At 50.5% G+C, this 12,800-nt stretch overlaps 1 protein-coding gene and 1 non-coding gene across 2 annotated transcripts; both read left to right on the top strand.

The window, feature by feature from the left end:
- The first annotated feature begins 425 nt into the window (after positions 1-425).
- Positions 426-6,036, top strand: Nol12 (nucleolar protein 12). Its single transcript, XM_008851293.3, has 6 exons — positions 426-579; positions 1,938-2,043; positions 2,663-2,711; positions 3,227-3,369; positions 4,903-5,000; positions 5,294-6,036. The coding sequence occupies exons 1-6, from the start codon at positions 485-487 to the stop codon at positions 5,457-5,459; spliced, it is 657 nt and encodes a 218-aa protein (XP_008849515.1). The 5' UTR covers positions 426-484; the 3' UTR covers positions 5,460-6,036.
- Positions 6,037-12,520: 6,484 nt separating this feature from the next.
- On the top strand, positions 12,521-12,627 carry LOC115067402. The gene has a single exon (XR_003846817.1). It is a non-coding gene; the product is annotated as a U6 spliceosomal RNA (small nuclear RNA).
- Positions 12,628-12,800: the final 173 nt, after the last annotated feature.

The raw sequence follows: 12,800 nt of genomic DNA, 5'->3' as shown, positions 1-12,800 counted from the left end.
TCTAGGATCTGGTGCAGGCCAAAGTTCTAGGATCACCATTTTACAATAAATAATCCTACAAAATCACTACAATTATTCCTACTTTGCAAATAGGGTAAATGACACACAGCAGGGAGGGCAACTGGTCCAGGACCACATAGCTGCACCATGTTCAAACCCAGACAGTTGGCCTCACTTAGGCAAATCAGAGTTGACATCAGAACCAAATCAGGATCAGTAGCTTTTGGCCGTTTAGGAACAGCTCCATACTGAATACTTATTCAAGCCAAGCACTGTCCCTAGCTGATGGGGGTGTCTCACTGAAGAATCACTCAGAGGGCCAGAACCTATGGCGAAACAGGTTGGGCGGCTCCTTTAAAAGGTGGAGCCAGGCCCCGGAACTGTGGAGCCAGGCTACATAGCGCATCCATCCGGAAGTTTGAAACTGATACACGCGGAAGTGTTGTAGACACGAGGCAGCCTTGCCGCTGGAAGCGTTTCCGCTATGGGCTGCAACAAGAAGAAGAAGAAGAAGCAGCAGCGAGGTGGCGATGACCGGCGGCCCCGGCTCGTTCTCAACTTCGACGAAGAGAAGCGGCGGTGAGTGGCAAGGCCGAATGATTTTTGGCGGCCTGCCGGCCGAGGCCGCGTCTAGGCCCGGGAGCGCACGCTCTCGCGGAGGGTCCTTCCGGCTCCGCCCCTGGGTGCAACCGGAGTTTATGCTCCGCTCCCTAGGCAGTGGGATGGAGTCGTCCCCTTTTCCGCGGCTCTGGACCTCCGGCTCGCTCTGAGGCCTTGAACCACTGGAGTCCAGCCGGGTCCATAGCCCTGGTACACACCCGGCTCTCCGCCGTCGTGGACGCATGCGCGTGGTTTATGTTCATTCATTCATCCATTCATTCATTCTTCTGATGACTTATGGGGCCCCTACAGTATGCCGAGCTTGGGGCCGGGAAGCTAAACCCCAGGGTTTCAGTGTAATGGTGGCTAAATGACACTTGGTGATGGGTCTGCAAAAACACCAAACAAAACTGGAACTGCCCGGCCTGGTGGTGCAGACCTGTAATCCTAGTCACCCAGGAGCTGAGGCAGGAGGCAGGAGGATTCAAGCTCTACCTGGGCTACAGAGAGTTAAAGACCACGTTGTGCAATTTGTCAAGACTCTGTCTCAAAATAAAAAGTTCTTTTTAGCTAAGTGGCAGAACTCTTGCCTAGTATAAACAAGGCACTAGGTTCAACCCTTCAGTACCACATCAACAAAACAGCAAAAAGGGAGGACTGGGAGTGGAAGCGCTCATCTTTAATCCCAGGACTTGGGAGGCAGAGGCAGGTGGATCTCTGAGTTCAAGGCCAGCCTGGTCTACCTAGTGAGTTCCAGGCCAGCTGGGCTACAGGGAGACCCTGTCTTGAAAAGACCAACAACAACAAGAACGAGGACAGAGTAGCCAGCACCAGAGAGATGAGAAAAGTGGCAGAGATCCCAGGATAAGGGAGCAAGAGTCCAGGAGCCACCAGGAAACTCGGGAGCATCAGTAGGTGCTTCCCCACAGGGGTCAGGTGTCCTGGGGAACTGGGTGTTCATCCAGGGAAGGAATTTTGCAGGCCTAGGTAAAAGGTCTAGTAGGTGAAAGCCCTACTAGAAGTGATTCCCTGGGATCACTTATGTGATCTGATGGTCAAGCCAGGACTAACAACTTATTTCTCATAATGTACCCTTTGTATCATTAAATGATGCATAACTATATTCTCCGTGACTTCGGATTAAGTGCCCTAGACTCTGCCTCAGTGTCCCTGTTTGTAAAATGAAAACTGATACAGATTGCTGGGAGGATTAAGGGAGTGAACAGGCAGGATGGAGTCTGGCACATAGCACAGCATTGGCTGTTTTTCTAGAGTGCTTCTCTGGTTATATAGCTCCTTCTGACTCAGGTTCTGTCTCCCCCATTTTCTTCTTGCAGGGAGTATCTTACCGGCTTCCACAAACGGAAGGTAGAACGGAAGAAGGCAGCCATTGAGGAGATTAAACAGCGGCTGAAACAGGAGCAGAAGAAACTCCGGGAGGAGGTACAGTGCAGGGAAAGGCAGAGGGATGGCTCTGAATCCCAGGGGACTTGCAGCCTTGGATGGCTGTGATGGAGGCAGCTGGGTAGACAGAGCAGAGGGTATGCGAACAGGATGAAGAACAGCTTATACAGGTAGAGACCCTGGAGGAGGGAAGTTTCTTGAACTTGCTTCCTGAGCCATGGTCTCCTACTGTGGAAGTATACAAGCCACTGCCCAGGACTGGGCAGAGAGGCCGTACTCACTCTCTGCATTTCTTAGTTTTTTTTTTCCCTGTTGCTGTGATAAAATACTCTGACAAAAGCAGCTTAAGGGAGGAAGGTTATTCAGGCTCTTAGTTCAAGGCTACAGTTTGTCAAGGCAGGGAGGTCAGGGTGCCAGGAGCTTGAAGCAACTGGTCACATCACATCCATAGTCAGGAAACAGAGTGATGCGTGCTGCTGCCCAGCTCCCCTTCTCCACTTAGACAGTCCAGGATCCCAACCAGGGAATGGTGCCACCCGCAATGCACAGGTCTTCTGCCTCAATTAACAAAATCACTAGGTATGCAGAGGCCCTTCTCCCAGGCCATTGTAGAAACTGTCAGGTTGACCGTTAAACACATCTTCCCATTTGGTTTCAGCGCCACCAGGAATACCTGAAAATGCTGGCAGAGAGAGAGGAGGCACTGGGTAAGTCCCCACCTTCGCCTCAGTGAGCCTGGTTTCTTTGTCTCCTGGTGGGGGAAGAGGAGAGGGGGAGAAAGCAGTGTAGAGGGTGATATCCTTAGCTGTAGGGGTCGGGGCGGTGACCTGGTGGTCTAAGTGCAAGTGGATGGAGACCAGGAATCCCAGGCCACTTGTAAACTGAAGCTGAACAGAGAGCCTGGTTTCCGAGTATTGAAGAGACTGGTGATAGACCACCTTCTGTTGTCACTCAGTTTCTCCAAAAGAGGGACAGTTTGGAGCAGGAATGGATGAGAGGCTCATTACAGCACTCAGCTGTGGGCCAGGCTCTAGACCTGTGCCTTTGTCGATGCAGGAGGAATGAAGGGGGAGACAGGAGGGGCTCAGTGGTAAGAAGGGCTGACTCTAGAAAACAGCCAATACTGTACTCTCTGTCAGGCTCCATCCCTTCAGGGCTGGGAGGGAGGCTGGAGCCTGTTGACTCAGCCTGGACTGGGGCCTGGTCTGTACCTATCCTGCAGAGGAGGCAGATGAGCTAGAGCGGCTGGTAACAGCAAAGACGGAGTCAGTGCAGTATGATCACCCCAACCACACAGTCACCGTGACCACCATCAGCAACCTGGACCTCTCTGGTGCCCGGCTCTTGGGTCTGCCCCTACCTGAGGTAGGTCCCAGGATAGCCCTGGGGAAGGAGGGGCTACAGTACAGATGGGCTTGTGGGGGACTGCTTAATGATGAACCAAGTCAAGGGTCTTCCAGTGCAAAGGCACCCCAACCCCTGGGGCATCAGAGACTGCCTGTTGTGGAATGCCGAATGAGTTTGGGCAGCGTTTGTTGCCTGGTCCAGCATTTGTCAGTTGGGTGTTACCTGCCTGGGTAGGAAAGGGGTTACCATGAGGCTGGATGAAGGGGGGATTCCTGTGACTCCATAGACACTGAGTGAGTGCTCAGCAGATGACTTTTACGGTGATCATTCCCTTGCATGAAAAACAGCACACCATGGCATGTCTGTGCCCTGGCAGTGAGTTTATAACCTGTGGTTGAGAGGCCTCAGTAGCTTTTGCTATAATTGAAAACACCAGACAGCATCCCTGTATGACTTGTGTAGGAATTTCTGTACATGGACCCTGGGTACCCACCCACAGAGCAGGGCTGCTTCTGGGGCCCTTTTAGATACCCAAGTCTACAGATGCTCAAGTCCCTTAAATAAAATGCTGTGATATTTTCATAGAACCTACATGTGTCCTCCCATGTTCTTTAAATCATCTCTGACGTACTTAGAAAATTGAGTACAGGGCCTGCGAGATGGCTCAGCAGGTAAAGGTGCTTGCTGCCAACCTAGGGCCAGAGTTTGATCCCTGAAAGCTACTTGGTAGAAGGAGAGAACTGACTCCCATAGGTTGTCCTCTGTCCTGCACACCTGCAGTGGGAGGCTGAATACAATGTAAATGCTGTGTAAATAGTTGTTACACTGTAGAATTTGGAGAGTAATGACAGAAGTCTGCACATGCTCAGTGCAGTACAGATGCAGGGTTTTCTTTCCAGGTGTTTTCATTTCTTTTCACCCTGCAGTTGGCTGACTGACTGCCCAGATGGGTGAGCCAGAGAATGAGTGCTTAGGGTAGAAAGCACATTTCTGTTCTGAGGATGCAGCTCACTGGTAGGACTTTGCCTGGCATGTGTGAGACTAGATTCAGTCCCCAACACCATAAAAACATGGAGACACAGGGAGATAGAGGCTGGAGGATCATGAATTCAAGACCAGCCTGGGCTACATAATAAGCCCCTGTCTCAAGAAGAAGAAAAAAACTTTCCTCCCATGGGTTACAATGTCCCTGTGTCCTGAAGAGCCGCTGCCTTTGGTGATGACTGACCTCCACTCTCCTTCCTCTTTATGATCCTCCCTCTCTAAGGTGTGACACAGTGACAAGTCTTCTTGCCATTTTACTGGTCTTTTGTTGGTCAATGTCTGAGTGTCTGGCATACACCACTTGCATGAGGCAAGGAGAGTTTGGAAGTAGACTGTCTTGTGTCATCCTGGCTCTTAGGCACAAACTGTGTTCTTCCCAGAGCCTTCTCTGAACCTACCCAGGCCTGTGAGATGACTGGTCGGGCCCCCACATGACAGCCAAGACTGCTCAGGGTGCCAGCCATACCCTATCTGCTCCCTGAAACTGTCCTTGTCCTGTTTTTCTAGGAAGGGGACCGGGATGGATCCCAGGAGGAGGTGACATCTACAGAGAAGCCAACCAGGGCCTTGCCCAAGAAGTCCAAAGACCCCCTTCTGTCTCAACGGTGAGTTCTGGCCTGTGGTCTCCTGGGTCCCACCCCTAGCTGGCACTTGTGGCTGAGCCTGTGGAGCCACCCTCCTCCAAGGAGGGTGGCATAGGGCAGGGATGAGGCTGGCAGGCTCACTGGAGCCAGAGCAGGCTAACTCTGAGATGAGTTTGGTGCTCTTGGTGTTTGGGACCTGTCCTGACTTCCCATCCATGAGCCAGGTGATGACTCTCCCCCTCCTTAGCCTCCCACAACTGCCTGATTCCCCAGGATAAGCTGCCCTAGCCTCACCAATCTCCACCCTCCTACAGGATCTCCTCTCTTACGGCCTCACTGCATGCACACAGCCGGAAAAAGGTCAAGAGGAAACACCCCCGACAGGCCCAGGACTCAACCAAGAAACCACCAAGTGCTACTCGTACCAGCAAGAGCCAGCGCCGCAGACTGACAGGAAAAGCCCGGCACAGTGGGGAGTGAGTCCCAAGAACCCAGTGGGACCCCAGCCAAGGCTGCAGGCCTGTGCTGTCTCAGCTTGGCTGTCCCTGTAACCTAGTCATACTGAGGGATAACTCTGCAGCCCAAGCCTGGGAAATCAGGACCTCTTCAGTTGGGGCCATTCTTGCTTAGGAACCATTGGGGCTTGTGCCTGGAAGGAATAGGCATCTGAGAACCCTGTCCCCAGGATCCTGTGGGACAGCCTTGGGTATCCTCACAAATGTACATTGCCTAGGACTCATCAGATTTGTGAAATTCATCATATGTGTGCTTGTGTTTGTCCTGGCCTTGATACTCTGTGCCAGGGGTAGGCTTTTGGGGTAGGGGAAATGCGCAGGAGTCAGGGGTCCCTCCTCCCATTACCAGGTTTTCCTGGGGGTATGATGTGATCTTGTCAGATATGTCCATTGTAGAATCTGGAGCCCCTAGCCAGCATGGTAATCCCATCACCAAGGAGGGTAGGGCGGGAGAATCTGTTCAAGGTCATCTTCAGCTACATAGGGAGTTTTACACCAGCTTGGGCTCTATGAGGCTTTGACTTAAAAAAAAAAGAAGACCACTATTAGTTTGTTTCTCCGTTGCTGTGACAAAATACCCTGACCAGTACCAACTTGAGAAGGAAAGGGTTTATTTGGCTTACATCTCCTGGATCACATCAGGGAACCCAAGGTAGGAACTTGGCAGGAATCTGGAGGCAGGAGCTGGCATGGAGCGCTCAGGTCGGCCTTTAGCTGGGACTCTCCTGGCCCGGCCTCAGCCCCTCCCCTGCCCTCTCTGCTGTCCTTTCAGTGCTTGGAAAGTAGTGACTTATCTGTTTGGCTGTCTTGGGCCTTGAGGGGCTTGGCTCTTCAAGAAGTTCTGGGCCTCAGCCTTCAGGCCGCTGAGCAGTACAGCCAGCCCTGGAGTGTGGAGATTTGGTTCCTGTGTAGGCTTCCAGCTGTGCTGCCCTCTTGGCTTTCTTATCCTGTGTGGCCTTGCCTTAGGGCCACCCAGTCCTCAGTTGGGGAGGTAGAGTCAGAACACCCTAGAAAACTTGCTGCTTCTCCTAGGAGTCTCCTTTCATGCTCCAAGCTTGGACTTCTTACCTATCACTATCCTGGGCCAACAGATAGACATCTAGGGGCTTTATCAAGAACAGTGAGCTTAGTCAGACATGGTAACACATGCCTGTAATCCTAGCATTTGGGAAGCAGAGGTGGAAGGATTGCTGCAGGTTCTAGGCCAGTCAGGACTACGAGCCTGTCTCAAAACAACAAACAAGAAAAAGGATGATGAGGTGATTCAGGCATAGAGACACCTGTCATCCCTGCAGCTTTGGAGGCTAAGGTAGGAGAATCCCAAATTCTAGGCCAACCTAGGCTACATGGCAAGAGTTAGGAAGAGTGAGGTTTAGCTACATACACTCAAAAATTAACAACTAACTTATGCAGTAGTGGGTGTCGGGATGAGAAGAGGTGGTTACCAGCCTGGAACTGGAAAGACTATCATGGCAGGCTTTTAGGTCTTCCTTTTATGACATTCTAAAAAAAATTTTTTGCCGGGTACGGTAGTACATGCCTTTAATCCCAGTGCTTGGGAGGCAGAGGCAGGCAGATCTCTGTGAGATCAAGACCAGCCTGGTCTACATACTGAGTTCCAGGACAGTTGGAGCTACAGAGAGACTCTGTCTCAAAAAAAAAAGAAAGTTATTGCCTGCATGTGTGTAAGTGCACCCTTACTATGCCCACAAAGTTCAGAAGAGGATGTCAGATCCCCTGGAACTGGAGTTAGGGAGGGTGTTAGCTGCCATGTGGGAGCTAAGAATCGAACCCAGGTCTTCTGCAAGAGCAGCCAGTGCTCTTAACTGCCGAGCCATCTCTCCAGCCCAACGTCATTTTTTGACATAACTTCTACGTCAGCCCAAGATAGTCGCTTGAGCTGCAGCTGTTAAACCTGCCTTTTAGCCAGTAGGAAGGGGGAGGGGTGAAAGACAACTTTCAAAAACTCTTGTCAGGACTCGGCAGTTAAGAGTACTGTTGCTCTCAGAGGACCTGGGTTTGGTTCCCAGCACCCACATGGCAGCTAACAAACGTCTAAGAAGAGGGCTCTGAATCCCTCTTCTGGGCTCCACAGGTTTCCATGTACAGGTTACATACACTTAAATGCACATGCATACAGGCAAAACATGCATACATGAAGTAAAAATTAAATCTTGACACTTGTTCTGTTGGCCAGGTAGAAGACAAAGACCTGGTGCATTGTTGCAAGAGAGGCTCAAAACTCTGGTCTATTCTGGGAATGCTAGTGCCCAGAGGAGAACTGGGGGGTTACTAACAAAGGGGAGAAGAGATATTGTGGCCCAGCTAGTAGGTTCTTTTCCAGAAGCCATGTGCATGAAGAGCAGTGGTGAGGGGACTCAACAGTAAAGGACTAAAGGACCTTGTCCATTCCTGTGCGGCTCCTGGCAGGATGACTGGCAGTGGCTGTGGTTACTGGGAGCTGGTTCTGCCCAGGGAAAGCAAACATTGACAGACCAGAGCAGTGACAAGGGCATCCGCAGCTTCTGAGCAGAAGCTCCCTGTGATGTGTCAGGAAATGCTCTTCCTGAACAAGGTGACAGGAGGGGATTGGTGTGTGGCCCCGAAGTCCAGGAGAACAAGGGAAGGGGGCTCTGAAAAGAGGAAACCTGGGCTGGGTGAAATCTGGGGCTAGGGCTTTGTTTCTGAGAGGTCCCCTGGTGACAGTGTGGGACGTGCAGGCAGACTGGATGCTCTGAAACCTAGGGCAAACGTCCAGGGAGAGGTGGGAGGGTCTCCTGCATGTACTCACTCTTTCACTATGGATCCAGTGGTGAGCAAGACAAAGACAGCTGACATACCCTGAGCAAAGTTGAGGGGACTCCAAGGAGGGAACTGAAGAAAGATGGTAACTAACACCCTCCAAGCTGGGTAGCCCAGCCCAAAGAAACCACAGCCAAGATACCCTCCAGAAGGGACAGCTCAGAGTCCCCAAGGAGAAAGACACCCTGGGAGGCTTGTAAGTCCTGCCCAGGATATCAGCTAAGACCCCTTGCTTCAGGCTGGGGAAGGCGGCAGAGAAGGGCTTTCTGGAGGGCATGGTGTGTGAACCATCAGGAAGCAAAGGAAAATCTATAGGAGCTGAAGAAATGGCTCAGTGGTTAAGAGTGCTTGCTGCTCTTGCAGAAAACCTGAGTTCAGTTCCCAGCACCCAGCACCAATCAGGTGACTCACAACTACCTGTAACTCCAGTTTGGAATGTGGTGGGGGACCCCATACTCTTCTGATTTCCAAAAAGACTGTACTAATGGGCAAAACCCACACACAAATACATAATTAAAAGTAAAAATAAAATTATTCAGGGACTGGAGAGATGGCTCAGTGGTTAAGAGCATTGGCTGCTCTTGCAAAGGACCCGGGTTTGATTCCCAGCACCCACACTGTGACTAACATTCGTAACTCCAGTTCTAGGGGATCTGACTCCCTCTTCTGACTTCTTCGGGCACTGCATGACATGGGTGCACCTACCTACATGCAAGCAATACACATTAAATAAAAATAATAAGCAAGCCAGGAGTGGTGGCACACACCTTTAATCCCAACACTTGGGAGGCAGGGGCAAGTGGATCTCTGTGAGTTCAAGGCCAGCCTGATCTACACAGTGAGTTTCAGGCCAGTTGTGGCTACAGGAAGACCCTGTCTCAAAAAGACCAAAATAAATAATAAAAATTTTTAAAATGCATTGAAAGAAAATCTATGATTGATCATTTCAGAGATGGCACAGAAAAGACCTGAAGGCTTAGTGTAGATTTAGTGACAGTTTGAAAAACAACTTAGTAAAAATAATTGCACTGTACTTCCTGATTGGCTCAGCTGTGAGCAAACTCCTATCACCACAGCAATGGGCCCGCCCTGCCGCCATGCCCTGTTCTGTGATATGACTCGCTACTTCAAGTTCCTGCCTTGACTTTTCCTCAAGTGTGAGTCAAAAACAAATCTTTACTAACTTGAAAATGTAATGTTTGAACTTGTTGAAATTTTCCTACAAAAGCAAAGATTTATGATTTCTCCAATAAACCCAGCCATATGAGGTCATCACTCTACAGGGCAGCTCTAGGCTGCTGCCAGCTCTGACAACACCATCGGAGACCCACATATCCTCCAGGATGTCCCTGCTCTACCAGACAGCAGACCCCTGCCCTCTGCAGAGGCTCTCAACCCTCCACAGCCTATAGGAAGGAAGGCTCAGTGGTCCTTCCACTTACCAGATGAAGAAACAGGTTCTGGGGGAAGAGTGGGGCCAAAGCTATGTGGAATCACTCCACTCCCCAGGTCTTTGAGGGGTCACAGCCAGGGTGATGGTCTGAGTGAAGGTATGGAGCCAAGGGCTGGCAAGGTGGCTCAACAGTAAAGATGCTTGCCACGTGTTTCTGTTTTATTTCTGTGCCTTGTTAAACCACCCTGACAGAAAGCAACTTAGGGGGAAAAGGGTTTATTTTAGCTCCCAATCCCAGGTCGTCACGGTCCTTCATAGCAGGGAAGTCAAGGCAGGAACTTGAAGCAGCGAGTCACATCATATCCACAGTCAAGGGCAGAGAGGAAATGAATACATGCATGTTTACTTGTGGTCACCCGCAACACACACATTTCTACAGTTCAGGACCCCATGCTTAGGAAATGGTGCTGCCCACAGTGGGTGGCTCTTTCTACCTCAATCTAGTAATCCAAACAATCCCACACACACAGCCTACAGGCCAACGTGATCTAGACAATCCATCGAGACTTTCTTCCCAGGTGACTAGAGACTGTGGGACATTGACAATTGAAGCCAAGCATCACACAGCTCAAGCCTAATGACCTTAGCTTGATTCTCAGAACCACATAACAGTGGAAGGAGAGCACCATCTCCAGAGAGTTGTCCTCTGACCTCCATGTATGTGCTGTGACATGTGTGCCTCCCCATACATCATACACACACATAATAAATTTAAAAGGGGTGAAGCTGCCGGATGTAGTGGTGCATGCCTTTAATCCCAGCACTTGGGAGGCAGAGGCATGCAGAGCTCTGTGAGCTTGAGGCCAGCCTGGTTACATAGGGAGTTCCAAGCCAGCTGGGGCTGTCCCCTTTTTTAAAAAAAAAAAAAAAAAAAAAAAAAAAAAAAAAAAGTGTGAAGCCAGGAAGTCCAGAACTGGAGACAGGAGGGTGAGGCCACATCTGAATGGTGAGGGGTGACTCCCCTGGTCCACCAGGATGTACTCAGTTGAACCCTTTGAACAGTACACAGAGCTCTGGGGCGTGGTTCATAGCTGATTGGGCCTGACTGCCCCTTTGGTGAATGGGGACAAGTAGGCAGTGGTCCTTGTGTCCCAGAGGCACAAAAATGCCCCTGTGTGAGTGAGAGGATAAACTACCTCCTAGTGTCGTTACCCAGACTGCTAAAAGCTTTCCAGACTCAGCCACCCTCCTCACCAGCCTCTACAAGAGGCTGTGACTTCTCTCACAGTCCCCTTTGCCTCCACCCTTTCCTGCCTTTCTCGAAGGCTCTGAAGCTAAAGGAAGCACTGACTCAGGTCGTCCGCCTAGACCCTTGTGCCTGTCCTTCCACTCCAAGTTCTGCGGGCCCTCAGCCTGCAACACTGTCTCCTGGACTGCCTGCCAGGCTCATTCCTTCTGGCTCTTTGCTCAGTCATCTCTGTAAGGCCTTCCTGACCACCTCAAGGGCAACACATCTGCCCTCCATACCTGCCACTTCCTCCTCTCACCTACCACCAGCGGCCGGCATACCCACGCTTTGCTTGTTTCTCTTGCCGCCTGGGTCTGTTTTCCTGCATCCTGTAAGCACACAAAAGCAGCAGAATAGACCTTTTGTTCGCTGATACATCCTCAACAAACAGAACTGACAAAGGACTCCATGAATATTAAATGAATTGAATTCTCAGGCATGCCACCCTGAGCTGGCTTTAGGTATTATCAGCTAGTGGGGGCAGAGGGCTGGGGCCATGTCCAGTACTTCAAGCACAGTTGAAACACCCATTCCACCTCAGGCTCAGAGAGGTCAAGCAACTGTTTCAAGATCACCCACTCAAGAAGTGCTAGAGGCTGACGTACAAGAGGCTGAGCAGGAAGCACACTGTGTCTGTCAGCCAGCTCCATGCTGGACCAGGATGGCTTCAGAGCTTCATCTCTGCCACTGGTCCGTGGGCCCCTCACCAGGAAAGGGGCCACATCGCCTCATGCTTCCCTTCCCCGGTGCTCCACCAGACACCCTGAAATGAATGAATTAGCAAAGAGACTCTGCAGCAGCCTGTGGAGTCAGACATACCAAGGTCCTGGCTCTGCCCTGTTAGCCTTGTGATGCTGGCAAGTGGGGTTAATGGCTCTGGTTTTGGGTTGTTTTTTTTTAATTATTTTTATTTTATGTGTATGAATGTTATGCCTGCATGTAGGTAAGTGCACCCGTGCCATGCAATGCCCGAGGAGGACAGAAGAGGCTGTCGGATCCTCTGGAACTGGAGTTACAGACAGTTGTTAGCTGCCATGTGGATGCTGGGATTTGAACCTGGGTCTTCTGCAATAATAGTCAGTGTTCTTAACTGCTGATGGCTCTGGTTTTCAATTGCTGTGAAATGGAGATGTTGGTCCTTAGCCCCTCAGCTTGCTACATATTCATGTTTATAAGGCTTGGACATAGGAGCTGGCACATAGAAGATACAAAAAGAAGAGGTGGGGCGGGGGCTGGACCCTGGTCAGTGTCAGTGTTTAAATGGAGGGCAGGGATGCTAGTAGTCCCTGAGACCCTGGCTGAAGAGCTGCTCAGGGCTGTCATTTTAGTGTGGTGCATCCATTTAGCACTTACTAGGTTCCTACTGAACCATTCTGATACATGGTCTCATGTAGCCCAGGCTAGTCTCCAACCAAGACTGTCCTTGAGTTGCTGATTTTACTGCATGCACCTCCAGATTACTGAGATTACAGACATGCACCACCCACAACAGGCTCTGGTTTTGCTTTTATTTTTCCTCATTTTTAAAAAAATATTTTATTGCGTGCTCGCTTCGGCAGCACAGATACTAAAATTGGAATGATACAGAGAAGATTAGCATGGCCCCTGCTCAAGGATGACACTCAAACTCGTGAAGCGTTCCATATTTTTTTTTTTTTTTTTTTTTTGGTCTTTTTGAGACAGGGTCTCCCTGTAGTCCCAGCTGGCCTGGAACTCACTATGTAGACCAGAGTGGCCTTGAACTCACAGAGATCTGCCTGCCTCTGCTGGGATTAAAGGCCTGTGCCACCACGCCGGGCTGTGTTCCATATTTTTTTTTTAAA

This window comes from Nannospalax galili, unplaced genomic scaffold (genome assembly GCF_000622305.1).
Source record: "Nannospalax galili isolate Female #2095 unplaced genomic scaffold, S.galili_v1.0 scaffold445, whole genome shotgun sequence".
Lineage (NCBI taxonomy): Eukaryota > Metazoa > Chordata > Mammalia > Rodentia > Spalacidae > Nannospalax > Nannospalax galili.
This window is presented reverse-complemented; position numbering and strand designations above follow the sequence as displayed.